This window comes from Suillus fuscotomentosus, assembly GCF_016647785.1.
Source record: "Suillus fuscotomentosus strain FC203 chromosome Unknown F5891scaffold_72, whole genome shotgun sequence".
Taxonomy (NCBI): domain Eukaryota; kingdom Fungi; phylum Basidiomycota; class Agaricomycetes; order Boletales; family Suillaceae; genus Suillus; species Suillus fuscotomentosus.
The window spans coordinates 91,472-105,883 of NW_024539584.1; the positions used below are offsets into that span (position 1 = coordinate 91,472).

At 47.4% G+C, this 14,412-nt stretch overlaps 8 protein-coding genes across 8 annotated transcripts; 5 read left to right on the forward strand and 3 right to left on the reverse strand.

Moving 5' to 3' along the window:
- Positions 1-1,404: 1,404 nt before the first annotated feature.
- On the reverse strand, positions 1,405-2,421 carry F5891DRAFT_1060220 (uncharacterized protein; the record flags this gene model as incomplete). The annotated part of the gene is made up of 6 exons (XM_041362861.1): positions 1,405-1,560; positions 1,609-1,790; positions 1,848-1,994; positions 2,042-2,227; positions 2,292-2,329; positions 2,382-2,421. Coding segments are annotated over 6 exons (666 nt in total), but the record flags the coding sequence as incomplete, so codon positions are not given.
- Positions 2,422-3,739: 1,318 nt separating this feature from the next.
- Positions 3,740-4,951, forward strand: F5891DRAFT_1194662 (kinase-like protein; the record flags this gene model as incomplete). Its single annotated transcript, XM_041367982.1, has 4 exons — positions 3,740-3,809; positions 3,867-4,138; positions 4,195-4,832; positions 4,882-4,951. The coding sequence occupies 4 exons, from the start codon at positions 3,740-3,742 to the stop codon at positions 4,949-4,951; spliced, it is 1,050 nt and encodes a 349-aa protein (XP_041220574.1).
- Positions 4,952-9,408: 4,457 nt separating this feature from the next.
- F5891DRAFT_1194664 (uncharacterized protein) lies at positions 9,409-9,846 on the forward strand (the record flags this gene model as incomplete). The annotated part of the gene is made up of 3 exons (XM_041367983.1): positions 9,409-9,535; positions 9,596-9,699; positions 9,754-9,846. 3 exons carry the CDS (start codon positions 9,409-9,411, stop codon positions 9,844-9,846), a joined length of 324 nt encoding a protein of 107 aa, XP_041220575.1.
- A 77-nt stretch (positions 9,847-9,923) lies between these two features.
- F5891DRAFT_1254182 (uncharacterized protein) lies at positions 9,924-10,956 on the forward strand (the record flags this gene model as incomplete). Its single annotated transcript, XM_041369948.1, has 2 exons — positions 9,924-10,204; positions 10,510-10,956. The coding sequence occupies 2 exons, from the start codon at positions 9,924-9,926 to the stop codon at positions 10,940-10,942; spliced, it is 714 nt and encodes a 237-aa protein (XP_041220576.1). The 3' UTR covers positions 10,943-10,956.
- Positions 10,957-11,045: 89 nt separating this feature from the next.
- F5891DRAFT_1254184 (uncharacterized protein) lies at positions 11,046-11,447 on the forward strand (the record flags this gene model as incomplete). The annotated part of the gene is made up of 1 exon (XM_041369949.1): positions 11,046-11,447. The coding sequence occupies one exon, from the start codon at positions 11,046-11,048 to the stop codon at positions 11,445-11,447; it is 402 nt and encodes a 133-aa protein (XP_041220577.1).
- A 487-nt stretch (positions 11,448-11,934) lies between these two features.
- Positions 11,935-12,701, reverse strand: F5891DRAFT_984586 (uncharacterized protein; the record flags this gene model as incomplete). Its single annotated transcript, XM_041377476.1, has 2 exons — positions 11,935-12,297; positions 12,396-12,701. 2 exons carry the CDS (start codon positions 12,699-12,701, stop codon positions 11,935-11,937), a joined length of 669 nt encoding a protein of 222 aa, XP_041220578.1.
- A 421-nt stretch (positions 12,702-13,122) lies between these two features.
- On the forward strand, positions 13,123-13,700 carry F5891DRAFT_984587 (uncharacterized protein; the record flags this gene model as incomplete). Its single annotated transcript, XM_041377477.1, has 3 exons — positions 13,123-13,221; positions 13,353-13,459; positions 13,511-13,700. 3 exons carry the CDS (start codon positions 13,123-13,125, stop codon positions 13,698-13,700), a joined length of 396 nt encoding a protein of 131 aa, XP_041220579.1.
- A 277-nt stretch (positions 13,701-13,977) lies between these two features.
- Positions 13,978-14,361, reverse strand: F5891DRAFT_1194669 (uncharacterized protein; the record flags this gene model as incomplete). The annotated part of the gene is made up of 1 exon (XM_041367984.1): positions 13,978-14,361. One exon carries the CDS (start codon positions 14,359-14,361, stop codon positions 13,978-13,980), a length of 384 nt encoding a protein of 127 aa, XP_041220580.1.
- Between the last annotated feature and the right edge of the window lie 51 nt (positions 14,362-14,412).

Consider the following 14,412-nt stretch of genomic DNA (forward strand, 5'->3'; position numbering starts at 1 on the left):
CCATCCGCTCAACCAATGTTGTCTTGTATCCCTAGCCCAATTCCTACGTCAATGTCATGTCTTCTCTCTCAGCGTCGTTTCAGCGCCGAGAACGTGCTCCGTTCAAATCCGGGCCCAATTCGCACCATACATTCAAGCCTTCCTGCCATTCCTGTATCCCGCCCTCAAAGCACACGAAGATACCCAGTTGTGCATGGTCGCCGTTGGCACCAGTTCTCACCCCTCTCGTCAACCAGGCGCTTCTCCCGTCGCATAAACAACCCCACTCATCACCCTAAACCTTGGGCCATCCGTCCGAGCGAGCGCAATAACTCCGGTGAGTTATTTATTTATTTTTATTTGCACTTCACTTCCTGGTCCGACACGCCTCTAGGAGGTGACTCTGAGCACTTAAGCCTGACAGCTTTTAACTTTTATCATATCGGTTCCTACTACCTACTATGTGTACTGACTTCGTTTCTTGTACTAGGCCATTTCTAGGTGGGGTACACCTTCTGAACAGGTCTGTTTTATCGTCCTACTTGCCTGCTGCGCTAATAACCCAATACCATTATCCAGACTCGTTTCTGCTGTTGACTCTCGCGCTACTTCGCCGGTGCCTGCTAGTACGGGTAGCTGTTTGTGTTCCTGCAGATATTCACAATGTGGTTCAACGCCTACCTGATCGCGAACCACCTGCATGGCTAAGCCTTCCTCCAACTGCAGAGCGTGTCATTGCTGTAGCGCAAGGTATACAACATATACCTACACCACTACCTCTCTGATTGCTTCGTTTTGAAGGTAATGATCTGCTTAGTAAATTGCGCAAGATGCGGACTCTAACAGATGATGACGAGCTCGGGAGTACTGCACTGTGTTGGACCGTTTTTCGCGCCTGTGGTTGTTCAACTTGTTGGGTATATTTCAATTTCGAAGCAAGGTCCATTTGAATTCGGTTTGTGCACGGGGGTCCCAGGGCGTCCAAAGTTGCTTTGAACCCTGCCAGTAACCCGTGCATCATACAGACCTTGGCCAGGGCGTCCAAAGTTGCTTTGAACCCTGAGCCGCCCTGTAATTCATTTTATATGGAACCTTGCTGGATTCATCAGTAAACTAAAACGAGCTGTACAGAGCTGTACAGTATCCCAGCTCCCTAGCTTGGTCCCTACTACCTAGCTTGCTACAGTAGCAGACTATTTTGTCAATCTCTGTACAGATGCCCACAGACATGCCCAGCAAGCACGAAACAGCCCTCAAATAGTACCAATTTCCTCTGTCTATGTCTGTACAGACCCTCACAGATCACTCAAAGAACGTGATTTGTGCAGACAACTTGCTCCTGGTCACGGCATTCACTCTATACAATAGCATAGCCGCAAAAATATATTAAATCTTGCACGCAGATACGAGCACACAACAGTAGTAGTGGATATGGCAATCAAGAGAAATGATACAGAATACGATACGGGTGAGCAAAGAACTGTGATTCGAGCACGAATCTGCACGATTTAGTCTAGAATCACCTGGAGGTGGTCGTGTCTCGCCTCCGCAGCACTGCCGTCGAGCTTGATATTTTCAGCCCTGCATAAATGAAATCAGTTTAGAGTTTTTCATACAACAAGAACTCACCATCCAACTTCAGCCCATTCTCGAAGCTGTGCTAACAATCTAGGGCCGTGATATTCGTTCTTGAGGGTATCTTTGATGATTTGGAGCATTTTGCGGTAGACGGGCGAGTAATCCTTCGACGAAAAATTCGGATAACATTTACCAGTACCATTCTTCTCAAGACCATCAAAAATGCAGTGGAACTGTGGAGAGAAAAATCAACACATAAGCTTGACATCAGCGGGAAGAGAACACATTACCGCTGTGGCAACTAAGGCCAGACACGATATGGGTAGTTGCGTGCGGAAGTGATCTGGCTGCCTCCGCGCGACCCGGTAAGGCCCCGTGTAAAAAAAGGCTACACATGTATCACGGAGAGCAGGATGAGCCAGATTCCTCGTTCTCCCCTGTAGATCCTGTTCAGTAAGGTTGTGATTGGCATAAAACCACTCACATTCTCATCTGTTCCAAACCATAAAAACGAACCACCCTTCAGTAAATCTCCAGCGGCACTTTCGATCCAAGTCGCACGTTGTTGAGGAGGAACGGAAGACGGAGGAAAAAGTGAGTATGATAGGGGTGCAATACTTATCGCAGTTTTCTTCAGATCGGATCGCCAAGTCGACAGGTCGTCGTACAACTTGAGTACAAACCTGCGATGTGCGTCAGCGAGGCATCAGCACAAATGTAAGCAATCCACTCACCAACCGCGTCATGTTGTATTGCTGCTCTGGCCAAACCCCTGCATCGAGATAATAAATACATTAGTTCGACAAAAAAGAAAGAGCACATACCAGCTTCGAACTGTTTACCACTTTTGTCCCATGCGACCAAAACTGAAAGTAAAACCTCGGAGATGGTTCCTGGCATACCCTTGACTAAAGGTGGAAATGGATTTTCCAGGGCATGCTGACCACGACACTCCCCTTTGGCCTCCTCAAGGAAACTTTTCCAGTGTGGCCCGTACCAGGCTAGTTGATCAGGCCTTGGTCCGCTTTCAGGCCCCTTGGACCTTTTGCTTCTCGACCGACCCTCAGCTCGGTCGGCAGACTCAGACACTTGATTCAACAGCTGGAGTGAATCAGGGTCGGGCAAGCGGGGCTGACCGTTTTTGTCATGGTGACGCTTCAATACGTCAACGGGCTTCGAGGTAGTAGTCTACAAAAAAAACATGAGCCTCATCTAAGACAAGTGTACACCCTCACCTGAACATCTGAGTGTTCCTGCCGCACTCCCGGCAAAGTGTCCATAGGCTTAAAAGGCGAAAAACTGTGAGATGATCGAAATGAGTAATTAAAATTGTACCTGGTTGCTGTTGTTGAGACGCATCTGGGCAGAGTCTTCATCTTCATCGCGTGAGAATTGGAATTGGAAGTCTGGCGTGAGAGGGCAAGTGACTCGAGCCTGAGGAGGTAGTGTTTCAGCCGAAAATCCTGTAGATGTAAAATCAAGTCAGTCAAGGTACTCTGGATATAATTTTTTTACCTGGATGTTCTTTCTGCCGTTGACGAGCCTCCCCCCCAACCAAACTGCTGTGACTCATTATTCTCTCCTTCATCCTCTTCGTCTTCTTCATCTTCATCTTCATCATCATCATCATCATCATCATCATCATCATCATCATCATCATCATCATCATCATCATCATCATCATCATCATCATCATCATCATCATCATCATCATCATCATCATCATCATCATCATCATCATCATCATCATCATCATCATCATCATCATCATCATCATCATCATCATCATCATCATCATCATCATCATCATCATCATCATCATCGTCTTTATTGGTACCAGTGCCACTGGATTCGCTGTCCTCCAAATCGGATCCTACCAGCCTTGCATGAAGTAGTATTACCACGGTTCGGCTATGGTCGGCTCCAGTTCGGCATTTGCCGGTTTGCCAGAAGTTTGGCAATTATCGTGAGCCAAGCCACTGATTAGTGACTCGGTCCGATTTGTAAGCCAAGCAAACTGGTTTCAACCAAAAATGTGTGAATCTTGGCTTGAACCGCTTTAAGCTGGCTCAAGCCAGTCCAGGCTGAAATGCAAAAGTGGCAGTTGGGTGGCAGAATATTATTCGCTTTCCTCTCAGTTAGTTGATTTCACGTTATTTCTACTTAGGCTATTGTATACATCATGGATAAGGTCCCTACTCGAGTTGATGGAAGGTTTAGGCTGGGAGACGTGTTGGGGTCTGGCTTGTACGGTATGTCATTCCCATATCACTGACTACATGTTGATTCAACATTTGGACCGCATTTAGCTGTTGTGTATCGCGCACGGAATATCATCAAGGATAATGCAGTCACCATCAAGCTTGAACCTATCAACCACTCATCTTCCGTGCAGCGTGAATACCGCATTTTGAAAAACCTTGAAGGTGGTATTGGGATTCCCCGTGCCCTTTGGTTTGGTAGGGAGTCGGCCTATCACGCTCTAGTTCTTGACCTCCTTGGGCCATCACTGCATCATATCTTCCTTGCCCACAACCGAAAATTTAGCCTTGACACTGTTGTAAATCTAGGAGACCAGCTGGTCAGTCAGTGTGTGTATTGCCATTGCACGCGCAGATCGCTAACCCCATCTCCCAGCTTTCACGTCTTGAATACATTCATTCGCATAATTACATCCACGGTGATATCAAACCACAGAATGTTGTAGTGGGCCTTGGCGATTTGAAGCACACCGCCTTTCTCATCGATTTCGGCACCACAAAGGAATTCTGGAACACATCGACCGGAGTCCATATACCATTTTGCCAAGGTCAATGTCTTACCAGCACTCCTGCATTCGCGTCAATCAACGATCATTTGGGACTTGAACTGGGTCGTCGTGATGACCTTGAATCACTCACCTACATGTTAATATACTGTTTTCAGGGCTCTCTTCCATGGTTGACCAGTGACCAAGAGAAGCTTTCCAGCTCTTCCATACTGGAGCGCAAAGTCAACACTACCATCGAAGTTTTGTGTCAAGGAATTCCTGTCCAATTCACAACGATTCTCATTTACACGCGTGCTCTCGCATTCTCAGAGGACCCTGACTACAACCATATTCGTTCCTTACTTCGTGTACTTCATTCTACATCACCTGCTCCAGCAAGCACAGAGCTGGATTTCGGCAAGCCTGATGTGCCTACCACACATCCCCTTCCATGCTATGATGAACCCTGGGAAATCAAGGCAGTGCCTTCAAGTCCATGCCCGCCCCTTCGTAGATCGTCTCGTGTGTCAGTAGTCCATTTTATGGCCTCACTTTTGAACTGACATCATTGCAAGGTTACGCCCACATAATCACTCCTCCACATTGCGTGCAACTGCCTCAACTCCACGCCGGAAAAAGGCCTAGTTTATATACCATGACACCGTTATAGTGTTACTTGTTACTTGTACATACGACTGTATATGCATACTATGTGAGCTAATGATTCTATCATGATAGGTTTCATAGCAGCGGCAGGAGCACAGCCTTTGAGCCTATGACTAATATCAAGACGGTATCTCATTTCTCCAACTCCCACGCACGGTGCAACCTCTTATCTTTCAACATGCTGCAGGCAGCAGTGCAACTCAGCAATGAGAGACTCATGGTGACTTTCTGAAGAGTCATTAAGCCTGAAAATGAGGATCTGATTTCTGATTTCCTTGATCATTCAGTCACACGGTCACCCATGGGCCACGGTCACCCACTGTCTGCACAAGGACCTTATTCCATCCATTCTGTTGTGATCTAGAGAGCCTCTGGGCCCTCTGCTGGAGTCAATCGCCTCTAGTAAGTCCCTATCTCAAAATTGCATTAGTTTTTTTTGCTCCTCAAGGCTCTTACTCATCTGACTCGCATATAGCATTAAAACATCAAGGCTACTTCGCTAGCGACACCTATGGATTTTCCATCAGGGACTCGCAATCACTGCACGTTGGCGTGCTCTGGGGTTTCCCATGGTGAAAACCTATATAGACAGGTAATTCTGACATTAGATCCTTCAGCACAACCATGCCTCCTCGACGGAAGAACACTTCCCGGGTTGCTCCCAAAGCCGCTCCTGCTCCCATTACTGCCGCTCCCATGGCTGCCACTCCTCCTACTGCAACTCCTGCTGTCGCTCCCATTGCTGCTGCAGCGAATGCGTCCGTGCTTCAAAATCCCCCAAGACGTCGTCAGCTTCCTGTTAGATTCAGAGATAATGGTTCAAGTCCCACTGCAGACGAAGGGGAATCCTTTCACCTCGAGAACATCTCCGATGATGAGGAAGACGAAGTGGCTAACCCTCCTGCACTCACAGTAACGCCTGTTGCATGCCCTAGTCCACTCCAGACTGCGATGAATACTGCCAGAACTGACCCTCTGGCCACTGGTGGCCGAGCCAAACCACCTAAATCCTCTGCCGACATTCATTTCTTCTACAGACAGGACCCTGTCACTCAGTCTAGAATCTGTAAAGCCTGCGAGTGAGTATTGTATTTGCAGTCTATCATTTTTTCTAACATAATTTGCAAGAGAAATCCACGCTCATGACAATACTCATGCTGTTGTATCATACCTTGCTACTACAGGCACTACAGGTCGTCGGACACACGCATTCAACGAGCATACCATCATTTATTTGGAAGAAGCAGAGCGCAACCACTGGCACGTCCATGCTTCATCGCGTTTGAAGACATTTTTGGATGATGGCTGGATGATCGCGACCTTGCATCAACAGCTCAAGGATCCGGCTTACACCTTGGACTCACTCGGTACTCCCCCAAGTCCTAGCTCACTCACCAGTACCAGCCTGTTAGCTCCAGATGACGTACTGCCTAACTTTACCCTGGACGAAATGCATAAACAGATCGTGAGATTTATCGTTGCCGATGATCAGGTGAGTTGATGCGCACTTTCTACATACTATAGTCAGTAATTGTTTTCAGGCAATCAGCGTTATTGAATGCCCAGAATTTCGCTGCCTGATCTGTCTTCTGCGGCCATCGCTCAATGAGACTGATGTCTTTCATCGAACTAAAATACGTGAATTGGTCATTGATGCTTTCCATGAGCACTTCAATGCTTTGAAGAGGGACCTTGCGGTAGGTCTACAGTTGTCGAGAGCCCTGCAAAGCATCTTATATTCTTCAGGCTGCACTGGGAAAGGTTTCGTTCACATCGGACCTCTGGTCGGATTCTAACCTTTACCCATTCATGGCTGTTACCGCCCACTGGATTGCTAGGGCAGACCATAGTTCAGTCCTCGTCTTGAACGCAGCATTGATAGCCTTCCATCACGTCCCAGGAAGTCACACTGGAGAATTGCTAGCAGAAGTAATATTGCATCTTCTGGATCGTGCCGGTGTGACCAAGAAGGTTAGTGTTTAGTTGTGCTGTGTAGCATGCTCTAACTTTGTTCAGACTGGTCATTTCACCTTGGACAACGCCTCCAACAACCAGGTTGCCATGCGGGAGCTGTCCCACAAACTCGAGTCCCGGGGGATTGATTTCCCTCCCATTGACCGCAGAATCCTGTGTTTCCCCCACATCATTAACATATGTGTGAAGCACATCATCGAAGAATACCACACAGCTGACTATTCGCTTGTGCCCGACCATTGGGTCATTGGCAATTGCACTATCGTAAAAGCGGAGTATCTCAAGGCCGTGTCAGGGAAAGCTATTCTCAGAGCTAGGGACGTTGTGCGCACAATTCGCGCATCTAACCAGCGACGTGATTTTTTCAGGGACACTATCGTCACAGGTAACGAGAAGGAGTGGTTTCAAGATGACGTGGGTGCGAAACTACGGCTCCCCGTTGTCGAACTCCTGCTTGATGAGTCAACTCGCTGGGATTCGGTCTATATCATGCTTAATCGTTTGCGAACCCTTCGCCAGGTAAGACATCACCCACTAAACATCTGCCATGACTAATAGTCGCCCAGGCAATATATTTATTCTTTGACTCTCCTACTCAATGCTCTATCAGCAAATTCAAACTGAGTTCAATGGAGTGGCAGTTCTTACAGGACGTTGAAGTAATCCTAGAGGTCAGTCTTAGTATATTCAAAATTCACGCTTCGTCTGACTGTCATATCAGGCGCCCCATGCTGCCCAACAATGCATGTCAGGCGAACGCACTCCCAAGCTGAGCGGTGCATTTCCAGCGTTCGAAATGTTTATCGAGCGCTGGAAGCTTTTGGCCCAACATGTCCCACACTGTGACCCTCTTGTCCAGATCGGTTTAGATTGGGCTGATAAGTATGACGAGAGGATGGGTGCCACAAATGCCTATGCAGTTGCTATGTGTGAGTCCATCGATATCTTCTAGTAATGTATGGTTGCTCACATTTGAGTTCATCAGTCGTCGATCCTAGTATCCAAATGTCGTGGGTTCGGAGTCGTTGGGGGGAAAAAATGAATAAAGATGTAGATGAGCATATAATCCATCTGGTACGTCTACCATGCAACTTCAAAGGTCAAACTGATATCATCTCATGTAGATGCATCAAAAGCGAGCTGAAAATGGCTCAGCATATGTAGGCCCTTCAGCTAATGAAGTAGTACTTCGAGAACAACCACGCACGCTAGGCTCGCGCCTCTATGGACTACCTGACGTCAATGTCCTGCCGCGTCACGACAGTATTGCCCAAACGGTCAAGCAAGAGTTTGAGGCCTACGCTACGGCTAATCTTAGCCCCAAGACAACGGACATACTTGCGTTCTGGGAGGTGAGCGTCCTGCGTCTCCATATGTTATACCTTTTGTCACTGACCACGAGGTGTTGACCAGGTTGCAGAGAAATCATTTCCGACAATTTTCGGCATTGCAATGGACCATCTCCCAATACAGGCCTCTGCTGTTCCATGCGAGCGAGTCTTTTCATCTAGTAGCGAAACTGACACCAAGAAACGTAATCGCACAAGCCCGGTCCTGATGGAGGCTCTGCAGGTGGTAAAGTTCCTCCTGAAAAAAGAGCGACTCAACTTTACCAAAGGTTGGGCAGCATCGCAGAAGGATATGGAGTACAAGACGTTGCGCGAACGACAGGAATCCAACAATGTTTTGACATTAACTAACAGTGGCATTACAGGTGATATATGTGACAATCTTCTCAGAGCTATCGCAGAGGATGAGTGTGACGACATCGATGATTTTCCTACTACCTATGAGCTATGATGTTTGCTTCCCCTACTTATCTCTTGTTTGCCCTATCTTTACGTGTTCTAGCTGCCTGGCTGTTTGCAATAGTGAACTTGTTCATTATTCGACTTTCCTTGACAGCCTGCGCTTCATCTCGACAGGCCAAGTGCTCTCTCGGTCTTCACAAGTACTGGCTAATCACCTCTACTCACACTTTGCAGTGCACCAACACTCATCAAACATTGCAGATGTCTGTCCAAACAGTTTGGACTTCTCAATCATCATAAACTCTGAAACCATCGCCCAGGAGTTACTAGAAAAGTGTTCCGTGAATTACTCTACCCGTCCCGTTATTCGCACCACCGAAATGTATGTATTGCCAGTTTTCATTTAATTTGTTCCTCATCCACTGAGGATACAGAGCTGGACTGGCTTTCAGTTCTGCACTGCTTCCGTATGGGGAGACTTTACGACAACATTGCAAGATCTACCATCAAGCCCTTAGGGCCGAGGTCTCGGTCTCGTACCACGAGATATACTCTTGCCAAGCAAATGGACTAGTCATTGATCACCTAGGTGCCACTAGTCACTCACTGCAGCAACACGCTGAAGCATTCGTACCTAATCCAGTGACATCGTTGTGACATATGGTCCCGTTGACGATCAATCCTTGTGACAGATACGCTGGCTCCCTAATCATGACCGTGACATATGGACATCTCGCTGATGAAAGCTTATTTCTTTCCCGTGCGCACGAAATCGTCAATGTCGGAAAACAGGCTCTCTCTCCTGAGAAGGCTGCCATGTTCACAGCCTTTCCTTTCCGTGAGTGTCTCTGTCGACGACATGATATTGAACATTCAGCATGAGGTTGCAGTCAAAAAGTTGCCGTTTGGTGCTTTGGTGGAGCATTTGCCATGATGGGACGTTGTAGAGAATTAAGTCAACAACTTTTGAATGAGCCCTTTAATGAAGTGAAGGCGCAGAGTGTACGTTCGCGTGGACTTGTGGGTGGAAATTACGCCTGATCTGTTTGCATGAAGGCAGATGGTACTGCTTTGCACTCATCAGTTGCTGACTTTCTCAGTCAAGCTCACGACAACACTGACGAAGACATGATGAAGTCTGTTGCGTAGACGGGATACTTAGGTAAGAGTTTACTTTTATCAGGACAGAGTTCATCCATTGATGAGAAGACGACATCTTAGCTGGCATGGAGGTCATCATTGACACAATCGTGTACAGACACTTTCTAATCTATACAGCTCTCCCTACAACAGCCGCTTCTATCCCTGCCTCCCCAACATCCTCAACAACCAAGATCGCCACCTTGATCTCCCCAGCACCTGACCTCTCTCCCCTCTTCTCTCCCCTCCTCTCTCCCTTCCCTCCCCTCCTCTCTCCCTTCCTCCATCCCCTCTTATTTCTCCTCTCCTCTCCTCTCTCCTCTCCCTTTCTCTTCTCTGTCCTGCCGCTCAGCCATCCGCTGCTCTCGTAAGTGTCGTGCACGAGCAGCACTGCCATACAACTAACATATGTTTAGCTTTCGATTGAACATTCATCAGACGATTCGGACCACGTACATTATCTTGGGGACCCATATGTACTTGAATAGTTATGTGTTGAGGGATGATGAGTGTAGATTCAGTAGTAGACTGGTAGTAGATTGCTATGATATCGATCTATCAGCTTTGTCGGCGGTAGATGTGAAGTCGAATTCTATTTTTAGTAAGTTATTCTTGGCCCTGTGAGAAGGCGCTCAATTTAGTTGCCGGCGGGCATCTTAGACTTATGTTCAGTCTGATCGAGAATATTACAACCAAGGATACCGCTCAAGGTGCCGCACGGGTACTGACTGCCATGTTCGAGACTTGTGTCGACAAAGTCGAGGCGATGACACTGGTCTTGGACAACGCACTTGAGAGGTTAGAGAAGGCTAAGAATGGCGAAGAGGAAAGCGTCGACTTTCTGCTGATAGAGAAGACGCGACCTGTTGCAGGTGCTGCCTATGCAACTGAGAAGCCAGAAGAGGTTATTCATGGTGAGGAGACTTTCGATGTGCGCGAATTACCCTTTGACACCCTTGGTTATAGAATGTCGGTTTCTCTTCCGAACCCTGAGATTTTCTTGTGCAACTACACTCATGAGCTGTCGCGCTACTCGGACGCACGGCATGTTCACCTCACCACAAGTTGTCTCGCAGATAGTTTGTATATCCAATTGCTCAGCTGAGCTATGGATTCAACTACAAGGTGTGTTATTAATCTTCTTATGTTCTCATGCATTCTCAATGTCTCCCCACCTCCTCCAGCTGCTTTGACACCTACACCTACATATGGCCATCGTTATTCCTCGCTGCCACAGCCTGCTTTCCCTCCACCCAACTCTTCCTACATCACACCACCCATCTATCCCCCTTTATCGTTCTTTGCACGCACCCGCCTCTCCCTCTCTCAGACTCCAGACGAAGGGCACGTTCCAACCGCATGAAACCAGCCAGACGGAGCACGAGATGTGTCAGTATCTGGAGTGGGAACTCAATGTGGATCCGGTGACGTTCAGGGAGTTCGAAGACATGGTCAAGAAGTATCTGGTACATCAACAACTTTACCCTTCTCACATTCTTCCCTCATCATCCCAGACAACTCCTCCTCCTACCACAAATCCCTTTCTGCCTCCTCCAGCCACTTTGGCACCTACACCTACATATTCTTTGCACCCACCCGCCAAAGCCTGATTCCCCCCGCCCAACTCTTCCTACACCACACCACCCACATTGTTGTCATCAGCGGCATCTCCTCCAACATCCCCAGGTATGGAGGACTGCACGGCTCGCATCATTTCAGCTTCGTCTTCACCAGGTATCCCAAAACACGAGCCTGTATGGCTGTACCGGTAAATTTGTTTCTATTATCACCCGCTACCAATTTTCTGTAGTACATTCTCGTCATGCGTAGTACATCCATTCTCATCCTATCTCACCACTAAAGAAACCACCACATATCGAGAGCATAGACTTGTGTCATTGCAATACAATTTTATTTATATATATATATATATTATTATTATTATTATTATTATTATTATTATTATTATTATTATTATTAAAGCTGGCTTGAGCTGGCTTTAAGACCTTAAACGCGGCTCCATAGACTAGACCAAACTACTAATTACATAAGCTATAACTACATACATGGTTTGGCTAACTACAGCTCTGCTCGCGGCTAAAGCCGGCCACAAGCCAGAGCTGCGGCAACACTAGCATGAAGTGTTTGCCTAACAATACCTTCTTCCTTACGTAGGGCCGGATCCAGGTTGTCTGAATATGTAGCACCTAGTAGAGGTTGAGAACTGTGAGCGTGATCGACAAGAGCATTCTGATTGCGCTTCTCCGCAATGTTCATTCCCATGGCGATATATGGATCATTTAAGACTTGAGGATTGGACTTTGCATTACTGGGAGGGATACGTGTGGTGGTCGAAGGCGCAAAGCCAAACCTCCCACCACTTTGCTGCGATAAAAAGCTAGGTACTAGGGTACTAGCATCGAGGCTTGATGAATCAGGATTATATGGTGGAGGGGGCACCTAGACACACAATCAATACAATCATTAACAAAAATTGTTGCTGTACCTTTGAACGATTCTTCCGTTTACGAGGCTGGCTCTGGAGCCTGGGGGTTCACCGGATTGAGTGCATCAAGAGACGTAGTGCCCTTAGGTTTCCGACTCAATGACTGAGACTCTAACACTAAGCCAATCTTCTCCAGCTGGGCATTCCTACCTCCAGTTCCCGCATTAGGGCGACCAGAACGTCGAGGAGCGCCCATCACATCAGCTTCAGTAAGACCGAGGGATACGAGTGGCGTGCTGGGGATAGTATCGGTGACATTGGCAGTGCAAGGCCTCTTCGGCAAAGCAGCCTTTGAAGCGTCTGAAGCTTTGCACTTAGACCTTTTCTTCTTGGGACTGGCTACTGCGCGAGGAGGCATGTTGCAATACAGAAAGCAATGAGATGAAGGATCAAGTTGATACTACCAGTACTCACCATTTTATACACTGGTACGCCATGGCGGAAGGATCTGTGTAGCCTTCTCGGAAACTTAGAGTATTTGGTTTGGTGGTGTGCAGGGCGCGTAACTGATGCAGGTAATAAAGGACCATGTGTTCATGAGTAATACTAGATAATGCGCACCTTGAGTCAAAGTGTAAGTGTCTTGTTACGTGCTGAAGTTCTATGTTCAAGTAACATATTATATAATCGAAACAACGAGTCAGCGACAAACTACAACAACATCCAGCAATAAATTTAGTTAGTACTACTGTGGTGCCAAATATGTCATATGCGGTACTCATCCGAGAGATAGTAATGATAAAAACACATAAGATTACACCTGCCCGTCTGACTCGAAAATGTCATCCGATTTCTTCCGCTTTGGTGATCCCATGGGCAAAGATAGAGAGGCAACACATTTCAACTTGCTGAGAGTGACGGCAGACTCCTTGAGTGTGGTCATACTGGATTGGAGCTCCTCATCATTGGGAAGCTGATCCAGATGAGAATCGAGTATGTGAAGAATGGCATCAAAGGTAACAGGATGAGCCATGTTATCCTTTAACGCTGCATACCAATCTTTTGCAAGGGGGATAAGAGGTTTAAAATACGGGTGGAATTGCACGTCAGAATGCCTGTTTGGGAGAAAGCTGGAGACCCTACTCAGCTTGGTGGTGAGTTCGTCCTCAGGCCAGGGTTAGTCTACATTCCAGATGTTTTGCTGACGCGAACTTATCCATGTTGTAGAATGACAGCATCGTATGCGCACCGAATGCGAAGTCGCAGCTCACATGCGCCTATCGTTCGGGTGCTCACAGCTGCAGGGGTGCATGTTTATCTCCGTAGTGAGAAGCCAAAATCTGTCATCTCATCTGATCCTGCCGGCCAGGCCTCTCTTGTCCTTGAGGTGGATGAGGAACAATGGATGGAGGAGTGACGCCGTGCCAAAAAAAGCTCTTCACTCGCCTGTGTTCTTTCACTATAGTGGGATTTGGTTTCCACCTGCAATGGCATGACATGGAGATGGTTCGTTTTATCTCACATATACCGCTACCTCTTCAACTCATCTTCGTGACAGCTGTTATCTGCTCTCTGTGATGGACCGAGCGAGCCTGACATTCTCAAGAAGGTGTATAATATTGCGGAGACCAATGAGAGGGTGAGGTACCATGTAAATAGGGACTCTCTTAAGTTTTAGTCTCTTGGCAATACACCTATTCCTCCTCCTCTGATTTGATGCTGTCTTCCTTGACACTATCATCCATAATGCTGTCGTCCTCAACATTGTCCTCCTCTGTCCTGCTCAAGATCTCAGCAACGGCGTGCACCTCGGCTGCCTCCCTCATTGCCTCAATGACCTCAACCATTTTCTCATAGCTTGAGAGGTACTTGTAAATGGTCCTGATCACATCTGCCTGAAACCCTTGCTGGACTGCGAGCGATTGGACTAAGGCATCGAAGCCAACCTGGGCAAAGTGCGCGATGTCACCCTCATGTATGTCGCTATGAGTGGTGGATGTGCCTGAAGCTGTTGTAGTAGAATGTGTGCTGGGCTGTTGTCCTCTCGCACTGTTTTTGAAGAACGTGAGCTGGAGCATTGTGGCTGTAGAGGTGTGCGTCAGTGTGTAGTCCATATGCTACGCTGTGAT